Here is a 21435-nt window from a genome sequence, read left to right as displayed (position 1 = left end):
TGCATGATTGCTCAGTCACAATAAGCAAGGGATCCCTAGAAGTCTGGCTTCTTCCAGTGTATGAAATGAACCACTGTATGGCACTATTACTAACTATCCCATATATCTTCAAGTTCTGCTCTTTTCAAAGTTTATAAAATCTTTCAACCAATTTCATGTTGTGTACCATTTGATTGGACTGGTTTTTAGAGCCTGTGGTCAATTTCCAAGTGATCACACATTCACCTAATTGGAAGCTTATATCTCTTAAGTATATTATTATTTGTCTTAAGTTTTTTTTTATTAGACCAGTATATATATATTTGACTAAATTAATATTCAGTGCTAGAGAGAATGTGTAAAGGAGATACCCCTATATACTCTATATAGTCAACAAATTGACCCCCAAAATCTGGGTCAACTTATGCACTGGTCAATGGAAGTACTGTATATTAACTATTGTAGATAAAGAGCCAACTGGTGAAGTGTGAAAGATTGGTTCATCCTGGGAAACCTAAAATTTAGGTCCTAAAAGATGCATCCCTGTACTCTATACAATAATTCCACTTCTGGCCTTTTTGAACGCCGGAGGTTTCTCCTTCAACTTTTACACAGTATATATGGGTAGCTAACTGAATCTGTGAATAGTTTAGATCAATTTGACATTGAAAGTGATCATTCTAATTCTGATTTTCCCTCTATAAAATGGAAAAATTAGGCCTATATGTTTCTTTTGGATTTCAAGTACAGAAGGCAAATTGTTTTTTTACATTGTGTGTATATGTATTTAAAAAGCTCTTCTCTTTATGGAAGTTAATAAATGTATTCAACTGAGCTCCTAAGCAACAGCTCTTCTCACTGTTTCAGCACTGGTGGCTCAGTAATCCCTGGGAATCAAGTTAATAGAAGAATATTAATAAATCAAATGGTAGAGCTGATGAATATCAGCCTTATTCTATGTAACAAAGTGAGTTTTAATAACAAGATTGCATAAGTCTTCTATGAGTCAGAAAGGGAGTTGAAAGCTTAGACAACTTGTTCATGTATTTACTGTTAGTATTGACAGAGATTTTCTTCATCTGTTCTGCCACTTTTAATATGAGGGGGTAGTTGTATAAGGTTTAGTGTGCATCAATGTTGAATGAAATGTTTCCATTGAACTATTTAATCTATATGCCTCCAAATGATGCTTTTTCTCGCTTGGACGGGTTGTCATTGATTGATCAATAGCAAAATGTTGGTCATTACAGTAAGTCAATTCTAGAAAGAGGGTCAGTATTTTTAGGACAAAGTTAAACATTCTGGTGTTTCCCAGTGCAGGAATTTGTTTTACATAGGTAGGAAAGGAAATAAATATCTGGAAATAAAAAGTTTGATGTATGGGAACATTTTGGGGATGGGGATTTACAGTAATATAGTGACAGTTGTGTAAAAGAAGGTTAAATTGCCTCTGCGTCTGTCTGTCTGTTGTCTCTGTCTCGGTTCGATGTGTTTATGGGCATTGAATGTTTGCCCTATATGTACATAATGTGATCCGCCCTGAGTCCCCTTCGGGGTGAGAAGGGGGAATATAAATACTGTAAATAATAAATAAATAAATAAATAAATAAAAGTACAAAGTTATAATTTCCTATATATTATATCTAGAATAGATTTATTTAGAACAAGGGTGAATAACCTGTGGCTTTTCATCAGCTGTAGTATGCATAGGCAATAATGAAGGATGAGGATAGTTGTAGTCCAAGAACATCTGCAGAGCCACAAGCTTCTAATTTCTGCTTTAGTCATCCAAGAAATAAAATGAGAAATTACCTATCTAGAGAACTCTCCAGATAAGTAATCCCTCATTTACACATCTATCAAAATCCTGTATGAATAGTCACTTCATACATTTTATTTCCAAATGTACAAAGAGGTTTTGCATCTCTGTTTTGTGTGTTATTCAAAATCTATTTTAATATTTAAATGAATTTAATATTCATTAGGAAGAACTTCCTCACTGTGAGGGCTGTTCGGCAGTGGAACTCTCTTCCCCAGACTGTGGTGGAGGCTCCTTCTTTGGAGGCTTTTAAGCAGAGGCTGGATGGCCATATGTCGGGGGTGCTTTAAATGCGATTTCCTGCTTCTTGGCAGGGGGTTGGACTGGATGGCCCATGAGGTCTCTTCCAACTCTACTATTCTATGATTCTATGATTCTATATATGATTAAAATGGGCTCACCTGAGTAATAAGTTATAAAGCAACCCTGAAATGACTGCATGAATCAGTTAACATACAGTTTAAGTTATATCCAGTGAGATATTACCTCTAGGGTTTTTTTGCAAGCCACCTGGTTGGAAATTCTGTTGGGAGGTGGAGAAAAGCCCCTATGCACATGTTGCTAAGTGTTCACAGCACTTTAAATCCTAGCAATTCAGGTTTTTTTAAAACTTTCCCCTGATTACTGTGGTTTCCATCCTTCCTGTATGATTTCACATTCTCATTCCATGTTATTTAACTAAATTAAGCTCTGCAATTTTCTTAGTTATCATATCATGAATATTTATTATCCTGTCAAACCAGAAAATATATTTTCTATTTCAGGTTAATACAGTGTTCTATCTAATAAGTGCCAGCTTTATTGATATAGATATCTGAGCATTTGTTCAGCAAAATGATTTTACACATCCCTCTCCTAGTTACTTGCTTGTCCTGAAGTGAGATCAGGAAAAAGGGTGGCAAAAAATGGTCTCCATCAACATCCATCCTGTTCATATATCAACTTCACATAGCTCTTCACAACTGGAATGGAGAGCATAGATTTTAGATTTTGAGAAGAAGATTCTTAGTTTGTATTTTACCGCCCCTTTGGCCTCATGGAGTTAGTGGTGCAATTCCATGTACACATACTGTGGTGCCACTGAATACAGCAGTGCTTGCTGCTGAGTAAACACAGCATGGCAGTGTCATAGATTTGCAGAAGAAGAGTGGGTACTGGGGGTTATTGGGAGGGAGACAGTGGGAGGAAAATGATTTTCAGCCTTAATAACACCAACGTGATGTTTGTTTAAAATGTGCATAATATTATGATTTCAAAATATATTTGAATAATGTGCTAACAACTAAGTGCAGAAATACTTTGAGTAAGGACAAATAAGTGTTGTAATGCACACAAAAAAGGCTAGGTGGGAATTCATTTCCTATTATGCCCCCAGTCACTCTTCTCCCCCAGAGCTACATTATTTCTAGGAACAGTTGATACCCAATCTGTGATGATGCATTAACAGTGAGAAACACTGGTTAAAATGTAACAACCAGCAGATCTACTTAAAGGCTTATAAAGCTGATCTTGTACTCCAGAAATCTTTGAATAATGGATACTGCCACTTGGGGGAGCTAGGACAGTTTAAACTTCCAAATTGTTAGTAAAGCTCATAAAACCTAATAGGGAAACAGAAAAAAGGAAGAAAACCTTAGCTAACTTAACCTTTGTAGTACATTACAAAATCAGAGATAATATTTGGAATTTGTAAAACTTGGAGCTGCAGTTTGCTGTTGATAGAAGTTTATTTAATGAATGATAAGCACAGTTTCAGTAAAAGTCCTATTCATAGGGAAAGAACAGTTATCAAGGAAGTTAGCTCAACAATGTTGTCATAGTAAAATATGTTTAATTTAGTACAATCACAGGCCATTTAATATCATCAGTTTATATTGGATTTTGATGTTTCATTCCTAAATTCAGGAAATGCAGGTAGGGGAATACTGTACATTTCAAACTACTTTTGTAATGCAAAGTGACTAATTGCAACACTTTTTTGAACCAGAAGAAACAAATGTCTTCCTCTTTAATGCATTTCATTTAGATCTCTTTCATTATGTGCGGTGATAACACCTTTGTAGCTGTCATGGCTCTATCCTGTGGAATTGTGGGATTTGTAGTTTCACGAGGTATGCAGAATTCCCTCCCAGAGAGTTTAAGGGTTTCATCAAGCAAATTCCAGGGTTTTTTTTTATCCCAAGACTATACATGTGAGAAATATTGAACATAATGTCATTATTGGTTTTGTAAATATTTTGAATTTTCAATCAGATCTGGCATCAATGTAATGGTGGTTTTTATACTGATTGACAGTTGGTCCTCTACATTTGCTGGTATGACATTTATGGATTTGCTTATTTGCAGATTTGATTAAAATGTTCTTATCTCTGGTTTTCCAGTGCTACTGTAGTTGACTTCCATAGACAGTGACCATAGTTTTATGCTGGAGTATCTAGAGATTCCTAAAGAGAAGTTCTCCCAGTTGAAAAAATAGTGGGCTTTTATTCAGTTTTCTGACTTTCTTGCACCCCTTGCCCAAACAAATATAGAGAGGTGATAGTATAAGGTTTGCAAAAGCCTCCAGCAACATAGAATTCAATGTATTTTTAGAATAGTTGGATTTGTCTACGCCTCTTCATTATTCCAGATCATTTTTGTGATGCTAAAGGTTCAGAAGTGATGCTGAAGATTGCTTAGTAGGAATACTGTTCGCCTCCTTGTTGATTTGTATCTCAACTTTATATTATCAGTCCTTCTAAAATTATGGGCATTTTCCAAAAACCCAAAAGAAAAGACAAAAACTACCATCTGTAACTTGGAAGAATAGATACATTTGTGAGAACATGAGTTTCTTGTACTTCAGTTAGATCTGTGGCATTCCATATTAATGTGTTTTTTAGAAGCATGTAGAAGATTACAATTTCTAGACCTAAGGAATACTAACTTATGAAATGGTTAACATGCTGGTGATGCCCAACTCTGTTTCTGGATGCCCAAGGCTTTGGGAGTTACTGGTATGTTTATACAGTTAAATGTAGCACACTTTCTATACCTATCCCTGTAGGTGTCAGATTTGGCTATAATTATTTGTGCCTTGATTATATCACATTTGGATTACTGTAAAACATTCTACATGGATTAACCTTTGAAACCTGTATAGAAACTTGTGCTAGTCCAAAAGTAACAGCCCAAGTGCTTACCAGAACTGGTTACAGGGAACATATACAGTAAGTATCTTGTTAAATTTGCTTACCTGGCTACTGGCTTGTTTCCAGCATATACCCTCTACAATTTGGGGGCAGAGTAACTGAAATATCACATCATCATCATGGATTGATAGTACTTATAGCTATGTAGGTTTAAATTTATAATTTGCTGCTGCTCAACCAAATTAAATAAATGGTAATTGAATTTTTATTTAATGCAGCATGTAATGGACTTTCTTTAATATTATTAAGGTAGTTTCTATGAGTCATATGTTCTGATGGCTTTCCAAGTTCTGAAAGTCTTCATCTGTCCCAAAAGAACTCTTCCACATTCAAATTGACTTTCTATTTTTACAAGTCTCGATTTGTAGCATGTTTTTTCTTCATATTTTGGCAGCTGGAAAGACCAGCTGCTTTCAAACCAGGGAAATCTGGTGCAGTTCATGCCTCAGCCCAAGAGGGAGTTGATGATTAGTGTTCCACTTCTAGGTTTTATTGCAGGAAATGTTATGCTTTTAATGAGGGACTTGCTTCTTTGCTGTATTCCATGGCCCACTTTTTCGTATGAGTAGGTCGTATGGCTGGAACATCAGACTCTGCTTTCCAAGTACTTCTCATGAGATTAACTGCCAGCAGACAAAAAGATGCAGCTTGATTAGAATGCTAGGATATTTTCTAGCCAGTCTTATTTGCAGGAGACCACCAATGGATACCAAGTGCAGTGGGCTATATATCAGAGGAAGAAATAGACAATTCACCTCTGATCATTCCTTGCCTAAGAAAACCCTACGAAATTGATGAGGTTGCCATAATCATCAGGAGACTTAAAAGTGTGCACCCACATGCAAATTCATTTTTGCACCCTTGTTTCTAAATTCAAATGCCAATCGCAAGTGAACAGACCCATAACATCATTACATGAGTCAAGGTCCATTGATGGGTACCTGCTGGATACTATCATTGACAGATTGTGTTCTTGACACATTTCACATATCATTTCCTCACACCTGTTTTGTCTCAGGAATAATATGTGAATTATATTTCAGAGAGCAATAATATTGGCTTAGGTTTATGTACTTCATAGAGTTATCTTATGCATGCCTTTACGAAATTAAGTTACATTAATTTAAGGAGGCATTGTTGCTCAGTTAATATGGATAGGATTATAGTAGTATTTATTCTTCTACATTTTCATTAAAGTGGAGAGCAGCCCTTCCATGGATCAATTCAATACTGACAGTGGCAACTGTCAGTTTACAACTGAAACAAATGAAAGCAAGGAGTATGTTGTGACTGTAATAGTGACAACATCTGCAAATAATTGCATTGTTCACAGATACTACTAGTATAATGCTAAAATGATATTTTCTCTGTCCTTGTAGAAAAGATATCATGAAAGAGAAATTTTAGAAAATTCAAAAATTCTACTCCTAAACTATGGTCTTTTGAATTGACTTAGACTGCTATAATTAGAATAGATATTTTTTTTCAAAGGATGAAGTTCCTTTCCTGGAGAAGTACTTCACCTTTGAGATAGATTACAGATTCAATGTATATAAAAAAACACTTTTCAAAACCAGTGGTGGACCACTAGGCTTGAATAGGTTTGAAGGCTGGTTATTTAATGTTACATTTAAAGTACACACTACTTTATGTGTGTAGTTCCTACAAAAATCATAGAGGCAAAAAATTGGCCCTTGGATCTATAAAAGATATCCATATTTAGAACATTAAACCTTAAAGGAATATGGTGTCTACCACTGTAAACTTAAAAATGTTTTTACTTTTTGCCAATAGTGTTATACAAAATTGAACTGGCACACCTTAAGACATCTAAAAGGAAAATAAAAGCTTAACAGATTGCACAGTAATGATTCACCATAATTATTATACAAAATGACATCAATATTATTACATTGTTTCAAATGCATAATTTGAGATGGGGGAACCATGTCTCATCTCAGAATTGGCAGAAGCCATCAGAGGAATGGTGAGATAGAAGCTCATTGAAAACAGAAGCCATTCCATTTTAGGTCTATCTATCCACATGCGTCATGTGACGTAGGCATTAATCATGCTGATGTGCATACAGGGGAGTGATTCATGCTTTACCTTTTGATCATGCAAAAATCTCCTGAAAATTCAGTAACATCACATATATTTCAAGTCACTAACTGTGCACAGTGCATGTGAGCATTTGATTAGCTTTTACTGCAATATACTGGGAGGGAGAAGGGAGAGCACAATCTTTTCCTGTTAGTTGCTTGTTCATATGTTGTGGAAAATCTTAGTTAAATGATATTGCTGAGCAATGTTCCAGAAGTTCCACACATCCCATATGCTTCCGATGCACAACTTGACTACAGGAGTCTATGCTGCTCAAGATTTCTACAACATTTTGTAGAACCTTAGAGTGCTAAATAAAAAAATAAAACAGAATAAAATGTAATACAGAACTTAGTAAATATGGCTGGAACTAAATAGGTTTTCCCCATATAGATTTTTCTGCATGTGTGGTTAAAAGTCGGTTTTATGTATGAAATATTCCTTGCTGGAGTGTGGCATGAATTGTTTATAAATAATTTATTGAGTACCAGAATAATTTCTATAAAATTGTTCATTCTCCCCAGTGCTTAATTGAGGTTTTTAACCTTGAAGAACCATATATATGTAACACATTAAAATTGTTTTGGGGAGGTGGATATGTTTAATTTAACGAATTACTGTTGGCTGTATGCCTGTATCTCAAGCTCATCTTTAAAATGAATGATAGTAGAATGTTTTAGAAATGATAAACACGGTACGTCTTTATAAAGTTACTAGCTGTGCCCAGCCACGCGTTGCTGTGGCTGATGGGAATCCTTTGTTGACCAGGTGGAATAGCAGTGAATAGCCTTGCAGCCTTAAAGTCTGGGTGTTTTCTCCTAACGTGAATCCTTGTTTGGTGAGCTGGAATACAATGGAATAAGTTTGCTGATTGGAAGGCTGGGTACTTGTGTTGTAGGGAAATGGTTTTTTAGCCAATTTGAATTGTACTGAATAGCCTCACTGTTTCAAAGACTGACTGCTTTCTACATAGGGGCATCCTTTCTTGGGCAGGCTGAATGAGACGGAGTAGCCTCATGGCTTGAAACCCTGAGGGTGTGCTATGAAGGGGAAATGTTGCTTGGTTAGGTTGAACAGCCGTGAATAGCCTTGCTGTTTGGAAGCCTGGTTTCTTCCTGCCTGGGGGAATTGTTTGTTGGGAGGTGTTAGCTGGCCTTGGTTGTTTCCTTTCTGGAATTCCCATTTTCAGAGTGTTGTCCTTTATTTAATGTCCTGATTTTAGAGATTATATTGTTGCTTCCTGCCTGGGGGAATCCTTTGTTGGGAGGTGTTAGCTGGCCCTGGTTGTTTCCTTTCTGGAATTCTCATTTTCAGAGTGTTGTTCTTGATGTAATGTCCTGATTTTAGAGATTATATTGTTCTGTAGATATTATATTTGTTGCCTGAGAGTACAGGCAGGTGGAAGAGAGAGAGAGGCCCAGGCAGCTGAGGCTGGGAAGGGAGGGCCCTCGTCCGAAGAGGGGAAAAGGGGAGGGAGAGTTTAGGACCCTTTAGGACACGGCGGGGGGGGGGGGACTCTTTCCGGCCTTGCAACCACACCTGCCTCCGCCTCTGGAGGCCTCCATCTAAAAAAAAGAAAACAAATAAACATTGCGGCCTGGGGGCCTCCCTTCTTAGGGCCAGGGCGCTTCCCGGTCTTGAGGCCACCCCTTGAGGCGTCTATCTCCAAAAGAAAAGAGTTAAAAGAAAAGAAACCTTGGGACTTGTGGCCTCCCTCCGGCCTGGCGGGAGGCGGAGGTGGCTCTTGGGGGGGAAGGTTCGGGCTCCGGCTCTCTCGTGGCCTGCGGGGCACGGAGGAGGCTGCGGTGCTCTTCGTGGGGGGGGGGGGGCTTTCTGGAAGCCCCCCCCCCCGCCTTCGTCGCTGTAGGCCTCAACATAAAAAAAAAAAAGAAGAAACCTTGGGGCCTCGCGGCCTCCCTCCGGCTGGCGGGAGGCAGAGGTGGCTCTTGGGGGCGGGCGGACTCCCTCCGGCCTGTGGCGCATGGAAGTGGCTCTTCGCGCGGGGGGGGGGAGGGGTTGTTCCATGCCTGCTGGGGCCCCACTGCGGCCTGACAATGTTTACTCCGCGGCCCCGCCGCGTGGAGGCCCCTCCTCCTCCTCCGACCACCATGGGGCCTTCCAGCCAAGCTGACGGCTGGGGTTTTAAGGCCCCGTGGAGGTTTTTGACGGGATTTTTTATTGTATCAACCTAGAGGCGTGGATGATGGGTTGTGTTGTCCAATTTCGAGGTTGGGGGCCCCGTAGTTTAGATGTTTTGCTCGGTGCCGCGATTCCATCACTTTTATATATATAGATAAGTTCTTTGGCTCCTGTGATTTGTTTAGATTTATTGCTATGTGTGCAGGAGCATGCACAAACACCTATGTGAAGCCAGTGTGAGGACTGCAACCTGTATAAGACATGCAACCTGCATTGTAGCATCTTGGTGACATTTCCTATCGCTTGATGCCATTCACATCCAGCTGCCTGTCTGCCTCCTTCCTGTAATCAACCAATTTCCCTTGGTAACTGGGCAAAACCCATTAATAGCTGACAGTTCCTTCACATTCCCATAATTTACCTTGTGTTTTCCATTGCACTTCTGTGCCAGCATTCTGACAGTGAATTGACATAAGGGGGCAGGATTCTCTTCCTGATTCATTGATTTGTTTATCCTTTTTGAATGTATATTTTGTAGAACCACAGATCTCAGTTTTTCATTATTTTCCTGTATCTATTGCTGGAGTGGAAAGGACTACATCACTGCTCTCATGCTCTTCAGATGATCATCTTCTATTTCTCAGGTAGCAGCTAGCTATGCCACCTGGTAAGCCGCCTTGAGTAATGACAGAACCTCCAAAAGTAGTCCATAAAAATGGTTTGAGAGATGCTAATTTTAAAGAGTAATCCCACAAAACATGATCTAGTTCTTAGGTGTACGTATAATAGGCCCTGGATCCTGGGCTATTTCCAGAGTTCCATCTTTGGTTGATTGTTGGTCTTTATGTGTGAAGCAAGCAGGAAAATTATATACATTTATTAAATTGAGAGAAAATTGCAGGATGAATTTTCAGAATTGTATCTCTTGGTATATTGTAAGCCATCAGTTCTAAATTTAACTATGATCTTTTTTTAACTGCATGGTTTAAAAGTGTTTTTAGTAGTATAGCTTCAAGGGTTTTTATATTATAGCCTTTCTTTTGAATTAGAGTACATAAAAAGTTAAGAAAAACTTGATGGAAGGTTGTATGTGTGTATGTTTTACTTTTCATAGAGGCTTTCAATATCAAAACCTTTTTTTGGAAAAAAAAATGACAAGTCCCGTCAGGGATACAGTAAAAGAACAAATAATGTTACCATTTCCCACACTCAAAATGGTTGCCATTTATAAATGGTTATGGTGAAAGTTTCTGCAGCTTCAAAAATTATTTCGAAAGTTATAATACAGGGTGTTTGAAAATGAACTCCCAAGTTTTAAGTTAAAACACATTAAAACTAGGGAGTTCTTTTTCAAACAGCCTGTATACAGTATGACCCCTATACTCGCATGAGTAGTATCTGCGTTTTCACCTATCTATATCCCACAAAATACATCAGCATTTCTATGTCAACTAGGTGATTCTGTGGTATATTTCTTGTTACTTCAGTAAGTTCAGGAACATATTCCCCGTGGATGCTACAGTTGTACTGTATTCTGTACTTTTGCTTTAGTTTCAATTTTTTACATCTTTGTTATTCCTTGTAAATATTATTTTGAGCGGGGGGATTAGCTATCCATTATAAAGGTAAAGGTTCTCCCCTGACATTAAGCCTAGTCATGTCCAACTCTGGGAGTTGGTGCTCATCTCTGTTTCTAAGCCAAAGAGGTGGCATTGTCTGTAGATACCTCCAAGGTCATGTAGCCAGCATGATTGCATCAAGTACCCTTACCTTCCCGCCCGAAGCTGTACCTATCGAGCTAACTACATTTGCATGTTTTCGAACTGCTAGGTTAGCAGAAGCTGGGGCTAACAGTGAAAGCTCACTCCACTCCCCAGATTCGAACTAACAATCTTTCGGTCAGCAAGTTCGGTCAGCGGTTTAATCCGCTGCACCACCAGGGGCTCCAGCTGTCCATTATAGCATACCTTTAATTTTTATATTACAGAGTTCTGTGGCAGCCTTCGTGTGAAATTCATATCAATTTGTTTGATAGTTTTCCTGCTACGAAGAAACATAATTACTTTCCAGGGCAGAGATTGGGATTTGATAGACTGCTATGTAAAGCTTAATGTGCTTTTCTGTGACTAGGCAACCTTATTCTTATCTGGCATATTGTTTTATTCTTAAAATTACTTCAGCAAAGAAGTATTAGATCATGTGTCAGTTTAATGACGACACTTCTTCTAATGGTGAATATTTATGATCGACAGATACCAGCAGATGTAGTTCCAGATTTATTTATTTATTTCTATCATTTCTACCCTGCCCTTCTCACCCGAGGGGACTCAGGGCGGCTTACAAAAATGGCAATTAATGCCAATACACCAATATACAATAAAATAACATTAAAACAGTTAAAACATTTAAATAGTATCATATATACAATAAACAAAATTAAAACAGTGCAAAATGCTTGTGCCATTCATCCGCCAGATTTGTGGTTGTATATCTTCTGGTCTTTGGATATATTTTTAATTGAATTGTATAGTAATAAAATCTACCTAGTACAATTGGCTAGTAACAATAATTTGCACATTTAGTATCAACATTGCATGGAAGATACGTGAGTAAGGGAATATATAAGAAACAAATCAGTGTTGATCTTGGACTATTTTGTTGCTGAAGCTTCCAGTAGTGGTAACTTTATTAACAAAGTAAATATTGAAAATGGCATGCTGCTCTGTATTTGACACATACCTCAGATCCAACATGATCCAGGTATGGAAAGGGGCATGCTTGTAGAGACAACAAACTTGTGAAGATACATGTCCTTATGGAGGTTGGGAAAGTGCATTGCACTTTTTATATAAAAGTGTGTATTTTTAAAATAATTAACAGCTATATATAAAGAAAATAGACCCAAATACAGTAGAGATTACTTGTCCAAGCTAAGCGGGCCAGCAGTACCTTGGATAAGCAAATATCTTGGATAATAAGGAGGGATTAAGGAAAAGCCTATTAAACATCAAATTAGGTTATGATTTTACAAATTAAGCACTAAAACATGTTATACAACAAATTTGACAGAAAAAGTAGTTCAATACACAGTAATGTTATGTTGTAATTACTGTATTTACAAATTTAGCACCAAAATATCACGATATATTGAAAACATTGACTACAAAAATGCATTGGATAATCCAGAACCTTGGATAAGCGTTTCTTGGATAAGTGAGACTCTACTGTAGCTGCAATTAATGCAATTAATTATTCATAAAATACAATGAAATTCACAAATGCTCTGTCATTAAGTGTTCTGACATTTCATTAACCCCACCAGGCTCCTGTCAGAGTAGTAGGGAGGGTTTGCCATACTTTTCCTTTCAAAATTGCTTTAAAAGCTTATTTGAATAGGGAAAACTTTGGGCTGGGCTACCCCTTGTTGTGGTTTATGCAGAATATAGTCAATCAAATACACAGTAGCTTCACACAGATGAAAGAGGAAACATAAATGTACTCTTCTTCATCAGAATCAAAAACATAAACTTGTGGCATTGCATCAAAAATAAATTCTTCAGAGTAACAAAGTTTACATAGTCCTTGTATGTATCACATAAATGCAGAGAATGCATATGCATAAATCCCCAGAGAGTGAGCAGGAAGAGAGCACCATGTATCCCAAAACACACCTAGTTATAGCCCACCAGGTGTGGCCCAAACTTACTTGCCATAATTAGCACCTGCATATAATGACCACCAGAATGAGTTTTTTTTCTTAACACATATCTACTCCAACCTTGGTGTTAATCCTTGCAAAACTCACCCTGTTTTTTGTATACCTTAACACCTCTGCCATTATAAAGCATATAAAGGAAAGGCAAAGGTTGAATATTGCATCCCAGTACTCAGAACATACCTGTTCTTGTTGTGGTACACTACCCAAATCTGCCCATTTATGATCCAGTTCAACGCTGGAGATCCCAAGGGCCATATGACTGGAGCCTGAATGTCTCTGTGAAATAGTTGAAGTAAAAAATGTTTTCATAGTCTCCTATATTGTGATATGGATTCAGTATTAAAGATGCTCACTGGTACCATCTTAACACATAGTCCCCTTCCCAGGAGATATACCAATTACTGCTACCTCTGAGTTTCAGCAATGATGTCAATTTTCCAGAAAATGGCTTAATGCCCTCAAGCAATAGTAACCTACTTGTTATTATTTTGTACAGTTCACTTTACACTTTTGTGAGGGTTAAGATCGCATGGGCATGGGATGGAACAGCATGAGGATGGAAAGTGGGTGATGCAAGGATCTCTGGGGCAGAAAGCTGTAAAAGATTCTGCTGCAACCTCTTTTCACTACCAATACCCTCTTCTATGCCACCCACCCCAGCTCTTTCCTCCTCCCTCCCCCAAACGATGGACACACATATGGATAGGCACAGCCACTACACCAGTTTGAGTTCCTCTCAGCAATCAAAGATTTGACTACTGACTAAACTTGACTTGAGTGAACACAACTCAAGATGAATCCTTGTGTTATTTATTTATTATTTATTTATTGTATTTCTATACTGCCTTTCTCACCCCTAAGGGGACTCAAAGTAGTGTACAACATAATAAATGGCAAAAATTCACTGCCACATATACTATAAAAACAATCCATAACATATATAAATCAATAACATATAAATATGAATTAAAACTGTTTAAAAACTATTAAAAATCATCAAACATGTTAGACATGTTAACCATTGTTAAAAAAATAGGGACTTATTGAAGTCCCTATTTTTGAAAAGCAGCACGTAATCCACGAGTAATCAGATCCATGAAGGTTAAACTCACAAATATAGATGGGCAACTGTATCAGAAACAGAAGTGTTCTGCAATCAAGGTTATACATTTAGTAATAGTAACTGCAAAAGTTTTTTTCTGATAGGCTAAAGTAGTTAAAGTGAAATGTTTTAACAGCAGAGTCAATGAAGTGCACATGTTAAAACTTTTGTTTTCGTCATACATGAAGATGTGTGAACTAGCTGAAATGGACAGATTGACAATGTTCATTAAGGAGAAATCATTGACCAATTTAGGAAAGGCAGGGATTTATTTATTATCTTTTTCAATCAAAGATGGAGACAAGTTTCTATTGGTTTTCAGACTTAGAAGTGTGCCAATATAAGGAAAAGGGTGGTATTAGTGATATTTTATAGGCACAGAAAATTGAAAAGTTAAAACTACCAGACAGAGTGTGAGGCTTTGTAGATTAGGTATTGCAGTTGTATGAGTAGTATATGTTTAGTGATGGGGTACTGGGGTAGTTGTAGTGGGGATTATTGCTTTTGTTTCTTTTTTGCTAGATGTGCAAGGATTTTTATATTAAGAAAAAAGCATCTTTATTTTTTATGTTTTTGTGAGTGAGGGATAGTTTTTTTTTTACATTTGTGTATTTTGTACTGATTTTTTTAAACTTTTGTTTATTTGTAGATCTGTTGGTTTATTTTCTGGAATAAAAATTGTATATTTTTTAAAAAACTTTAAAATTTGTTTTGATTGGAATTTTTAAAAACTCTTTAGTAGTGTCAGTGACCTGACACAGATAGCAGCAAGTTGTGGTGCCCTTCCTGCATCAGAATATAGTCTATCACTGCTCAGTAGTATATCATGTCAATATGTTGTTTATATTATCTGGAGGAAAAATAAAGACATCAGAAACCATTAAATTGTTAATTTTACCATATCTAAAGTTTACAAATATAATTTCCAGCAATAATCACCTGAAAATTTTAGATAAACTTTGATTTTAATTTTGTGTTGTGGTTATTATTGCACCCACTATTATGATTTCTATTATTATCAGTATGTTACTAATTTTATAAATCAATACAATTTTAAAAACAGGAGGGCAATATATGGAAGCTTTTCCACCACACTGTGCTGAATGTTGGCATTGTTACATTTTCCACTTGTGGTTGAGATTTGTATGTACACTTGTCCAAATGCCAAAGATGATAAACCCGGAGCCTTAAAAAGTCAATATATGTGAGCTAAAGTTACTCTACTGAGCACTTTGTGTATATATGAGCAGTTCTGAGGAATTTTCCTTTCAAATTGTGTTTGATTAGTAAATGAATGATTTGGCTGGGAAGAACAAAATATGAAAACTCTGGCATTATTGAAGCTATTTTTTCTGAGCAACAGACCTTATGGGAGCTACATTGCTTATGAGATTTTCCAATACCAAGATAATTTCCATGCCAAGAAAAAAGTGTGTACGTGGTACTAATGTTTGGATTCAAGGGATTTGTTTTCCACCTTAGCATCATATGTACCATATTATTGTTCCATTCATTAGCAAAGCTTAAGCTAGACTTGAAAAGTGAAACAGAATAAGCAATAAGATAACCAAGAGACCATATTCAACAACAACAAATGAAGTTAAGATAAACTCCAGAGTTAATTCAAAAATGTTATAAAACAGGAGTTTTCAGATAACACTTGAAAGGTGTGGTAAAATGAAGCAAACCTTCCTGGTCAGGGCCTTGCATGTTTAAGTAAACTCTATCCTCAATGATTTATATCTGTAGTAGATTTTCTTTTAGTGAGTTCTAAGGTAGGTTATTTACTCCACTTCCAAACCTTGATGATTTCTGTCACCAGAACGTAGCACATCATTTTTAATAACTCAAAAGAACACAACTGCATATAAGTACAGAACTAGAAGGGCATAAAATTCTACCCAGGACTCCAATAAATCCACAAAATTATTCCATTATAGTTCTGGGGAGGGGGTGGTTTTCAAGATTTATAATACTAGTGTCTAGAACAGTGGTTCTCAACCTGTAAGTCCCCAGGTGTTTTGGCCTACAACTCCCAGAAATCCCAGGCAGTTTACCAGCTGTTAGGATTTCTAGGAGTTGAAGGCCAAAACATCTGGGGTCCCACAGGTTGAGATCCACTGGACTAGGGTCACTTATCAAAAAGCCTCCTAAAAGTCCACATTCCCAAGTTTGCTAGAGGGGTGGTGGGATTATATTATTATTTAGCATATGTTTTATCTGCTATTAAAGATGATATGGTTGCTTGCATAAATATTGAAATAAGCCTTTTGATACTGTTAAGAATGAAGATTTTGCATCTTTGACTTTTATTTTAGACATATTGTGCTTAAGACAGATTTTGTTTTCTGGAAAAAGGCCAATTTTGGTTTTCAAAATTCTTCTTGAATATGCATGTATATTCTGAATATCATATTCCTAGAATGCATGGGCTACAAACCATCTCAATCTGGAGAGATAAAAGTGTTAAATGAAAGCCAATATTTTCAGCGACTTGCACAAATGTTCTGGGTTGTGTTTGGGAAATAACAGACATGAAAGAATAAAAATGATAGAATTTCATTAGCTGAGTTTAAAATGAGACGGGTAAATTATACAATATCCCTTCTGTGTCAGTGATACATTGTGCCAAGGCATTTGTGTGTCTTTCTAGTTAATGATCACAGTACTTTGTTCAAACACTACCAGATGTTGCTTTCTAGAATATTCCAGGCTTTGATTTTTCTGCTTGTTTTAGCTGCCAGTTAAACAAGTCTCCTATTTTATTTTCATTTTGTGTTATTTATATTTAGGTACCCTTCAGACATGGAATAAAATATTGATCTTTAGGCTGCCAAATTGATAGATTTTTTGAAACTAGTTTGAAACTGATATGAAAACTTTTAGATCTTCTGTAGTAATAAGGAATAGAAAAATATATGTCAACCCATTTCCTTTTTGTGTTAATAGCAGCTCTATTAATGAATTTTCTATCTGCATGAAGCTATTGAGTGAGCAAATTCTTCAACAATATAATGAAATGAAAAGAATAACACACTAAAAACCAATGATAGAATCTAACTTTAGAGGTACTTCAGACTGATCTGAAATGAGTTTTGACCCTTGGTGTTAGATGCAGTTTTCTGTTACATCCAACATGACTCTGTTGCTAGAGTTGATAGATTCCAATTCTGTGGCTCTTCTTAGTGTTGCTCTTCTTGTTTAAAAGCCCTGGCACTGTGAAAAAGCTTGCAGTGGCCCCTTTTCTTTCTGCATTCCTGTCGTCCATTCCTCCTCCCTTAATCATTTGCTAGAACATTCAGAACTGTCCTCTCAGGGACAGTAGTGGGCAGATAATGTAGTGATTTAAACTACGACCATAGTTAAGACATCCGTGAGCATCCACTAAACAAGATCAGCCAGGACAGAGAAACAAACTTCCTAGGTTGAGGGCAAAGCCACAGAGGTTTATTGCACTTCATCCAAAAAGGATGCAAGTACATGCAATTTACTTCAAAAGGTGTGAGAATAAATTCACATAAAAATGCAAGACATCTTAATACAATTCTAACAGCTATTCAGGCTTCCTGCTCTCTCCCCTGATTGGCTGGAAAGAGAGGCAGGCTACGATCTGTACCTGGATTGGTCGAGAGTTCCCCTGAAATCATAGCCTACAGGAGATTTCCATGTCAGGAAGAATGACAGCTGGTGGTTGGTCAGTTCAAAGAGCCAATCAGTTACAGGGACATCCTCTGGGAGGGCCCAGTTCATGAGGAAATGGTGGTGTGGATATTTGAATGAGTCCCTGATTAATTCAAGTGTCCAGTTCCGTGCTAGACAAAGGTGCAAGACTCAAAAGACAAAGGTGATGATTCCAGACAATCAATGGCTTAGCTGCTTGTATAGAGAGCTAGTGCATTGATTTTTGCTGAGTCCCCACTTCCATAGGAGCGGCAGACTCTCAGCCTCAAGCTGAATGAAAAAACATCCTGAGATTACCCTGATGTCATAGAGGATAATCTACAAACACACACAGGTTTTATATTGATCTGGTTTGGGAAATAGCTAGAGGGATCCTGTGATTTCCTTTCCCAAGGGATTATGCAAATAGAAGGCATGGAGAGGTAGCTGCCTTCTAGATACATTTTGAAACTTTTCATCTGATACAGTTTATACTTTTAGGAATTGACACAGTACATAAAAGATACAAGTTATACAAAATCATCAAATTGGTACATGTTATTAAAGGGTTAGATTTGATAATTTGTAGGGTACAGCTACTTCTAGGTCCATTCCAGAGCCTAGTGCTTTAACATTTCAAAATTCCGGGTTTGCAGAAAAGATTAAAGAAAAAGCACTAATATTATTTGCTTTGAAGTCTCTTGGTGTACTATAACTTCTTTTTGGGAGAGGGATGCTGTGGCTCAATTACAATAGAACTTGAAGAAGACCAGGACAGGAGCAGGTTCTAACATGGTCCACATCAAGTCATACCCAGTAATATCAGAAGTATCAAGTACATAACCCCTGTTCTGAAAGAAAGACGGTACATTTTGTCTTCCATTGGGCTTGTGGAAATCTAGAAACCTTGTAACAGAAGTTATTCAAAGATAATCAGTAGTCGGATATTGTGGAAAAAAATAGTAAAGCATTGAACCCTGGAAAAAGACAGGGCATTTTAGGAGACAAATTCTTACTTGTTTAGGAGCACGTCCCCATACTAGGTGGACAAAGTAATGAGTGGTGCTGTTACACATTTATTTCTTATGTAGTATCATCCTAAAGCTGCAATTTATCCGCTCCTTAATTTAATTTAGAAATAGGATGCCTATTAGGAGAAGTCAGTTTAAATGTTGTATCCTTGGAAAAGCAATTCCTACACAGAACTGCATACCATTTAAATACAGTTTCACCTTGTGACAACTAAAATATATGGAGTATCTCCACACTAGAACTTATGTCCCTCATGTAAAGATAGATCTGAAGGTCACATGAGGTCTTTCATCATGGGAAAGTATGTTTTTGAAGTGTAGCAAGGGTGTTGTAACACTTACATTAGCTTTCAGGCTTATGAGTTTACAACATTTTGACCTTTTCCATTTTGCATATAAAATCTTTATAAAGAGGAAGCTGTTTATAACAAGCCTTACTTCTAACAAAGGCAAAAAATTCTTCCCCATTATTTCAAGCATTGTTGCTCAAAAAAAAAAACTCAGCAAAGCCAACTTTGTTAGATTTCTCAAAAATCCACTATATTAAAAAGATCAAATGCCTTTTCTTTCCATTTGTATATAGTGTTTTTTTTTTCAGTTAAAGAATTGTGCTGTTGCCTATTTTATTTTCAATGGTTAGGGGCAGTTTCACAGTCATATTACTCAAATCTTCTATGTGTTTGTGTTGCTTTTTGGTTCTCTGTTATGCATTTCTTGATTACACATTGCTAACGGTTTTTTAAAACTTATATATATATATATATATATATATATATATATATCAGTGTTTGTTTTTCCCCTCTCCAGATCCAAGTTTACTAGATCTTCTATCACACACAGTTACACATCCAGTTATATCTTGTTTAAATCTAAACAACCAAGCTTCTATCCCTGCTGCACCATTTAGCCACCTGCTTGACTTACTATCATTCCAAGCATGTGTGGATGTAGCTAGATTGCCTTTAAAGATGGTTCCTGCCTCGGTAGCAGAAAAAGGAGAGAAAAGAGGGAGAGGAAATTGGGCAGAGAGGAGATATCCCTCCTGATCATGGCCAGCATGCTACCATAGGTGCTACTTTTAAGAGAATAGGTTCTCAACAGGTAAAAAAGTTCCCTGCCCCCAAAAACAGTAGTTAAATTTTGTTATACCATTCACTCTCTGAATGTATGGTTTTTGGTTTGTTTGTTTTTTTGTGGGGGAGGGATATTTTCAACTCATGGCTGGTTTAAACTGTGAATTCAGAATACACGTATATGGGTAGCCAACTGTATTTTCCTTTATTGTTTGGAATTTTGATAGGATGAGTGACTAATATTCAGCTTTTGTCACTGTGTGTTCCTTTGCAAAGGCAGTGCCTGTGAAATGAGAACATGACAACTGATGAGGCTACAAAGAAGGAAGGAGATGTCCCAACAGCTACTCTTGTTGAACAAGGCGAGGACATCACACCAATCAAGGATCGAGGAGTTTTGAAGGTGAGGTTGTTGGGAGGGGGGGAGGAATCTTATCTAAACATTCCTTCTACAGCCCAACAAATTTGAAATATATCAAGGCAAACCTAAAAACTTTCCATTGAGGACAACTATTCCTCTCATGCAAGGATGAAGTAAGAGGTCTCAACTTAAAGGTACCAAGAACAAACAACAGGATCTCGGATATGCTTTGGTAACATTTTTCCAGCAGCTTATTTGGGGTATGTGTGTCAATTTGAAAACAACCTCATTATTATTATTATTATTATTATTATTATTATTATTATTATTATTCTTATTTTTCTTACCTTCCTCTACTCACAGCTCGAGGTGGCTTACAACATTGTTAAAACACATAATCAAAGCACATAATCATTTAACAACACTCTGTAGAATACACATATTAAAGCATATTTCTATAAAGTACATATTAAAATGTACAAAACAAGAATTAGACATAGATTGGAAGTTTAAAATTTGTCTTTAAAACTGTCTGAGTAGGCCTGCCAGAAGAAACAGGTCTTCACTTGTGTCTTAAATTTTATTAATAAAATAAATGCTGCAATCAAATGATATGTTTATTTATTAAACACTAGCTTTGCCCGGCCACGCGTTGATTATGGGAATCATTTGTTGGCCAGGTGGAATAGCAGTGAATAGCCTTGCAGCCTCAAAGCCTGGCTGTTTTCTGGAGTAGCTGGAGTAGCACCCTCAGTCAAAGAGCCACTTTGAAGCCTGGCTATTTCCTTTGGAAGGGAATCATTGTTTGGCCAGATTGAATTGCACTGAATAGTCTTGCAGCTTAAAAGCCTGGCTGCTTTCTACATAGGGCATCCTTGCTAGGCCAGGTTGAATGGGACGGAGTAGCCTTGTGGCTTCAAAGCCTGGGGATTTTTCACCTAGGGGAAATTTTGGTTGGCCAGGTTGAAAAGCACTGAATAGCCTTGCTGCTTGCAAGCCTGGCCGCTTTCTACCTTGCGGAATCGTTGGTTGGCCAGTTTGAATAGCAATTAATAGTCTCGGTGTTGCAAGTATGAATGCTGCAATTAGGCACCTTGATTAATATTTAATGGCCTTGCAGCTTCAAAGCCTGGCTGCTTCCTGCCTGGGGAAATTCTTTGTTGGGAGGTGTTAGCTGGCCCTGGTTGTTTGCTGTCTAGAATTTCCCTGTTTTCAGAGTGTTGCTCTTTATTTACTGTGCTGATTTTAGATATTATATT

At 37.2% G+C, this 21435-nt stretch overlaps 1 protein-coding gene across 2 annotated transcripts in view; it reads left to right on the top strand.

The window, feature by feature from the left end:
- Positions 1 to 21435, top strand: part of fkbp5 (FKBP prolyl isomerase 5) — a 60059-nt gene that overhangs the window by 6700 nt on the left and 31924 nt on the right. The window contains exons 1-2 of one of the 2 annotated variants that reach the window (XM_003226480.4): positions 19678 to 19843; positions 20092 to 20218. In XM_003226480.4, the coding sequence (XP_003226528.1) occupies positions 20114 to 20218 (105 nt within the window). In that variant the 5' untranslated portion in view covers positions 19678 to 19843; positions 20092 to 20113. Of the gene's footprint in view, positions 1 to 19677; positions 19844 to 20091; positions 20219 to 21435 lie in introns of those variants that run through there. The other variant, XM_062978428.1, reaches the window with a different exon arrangement.

This window comes from Anolis carolinensis, chromosome 4 (genome assembly GCF_035594765.1).
Source record: "Anolis carolinensis isolate JA03-04 chromosome 4, rAnoCar3.1.pri, whole genome shotgun sequence".
NCBI lineage: Eukaryota > Metazoa > Chordata > Lepidosauria > Squamata > Dactyloidae > Anolis > Anolis carolinensis.
The sequence above is the reverse complement of the archived record's forward strand: the minus strand, read 5'-3'. Positions and strand labels throughout refer to the sequence as shown.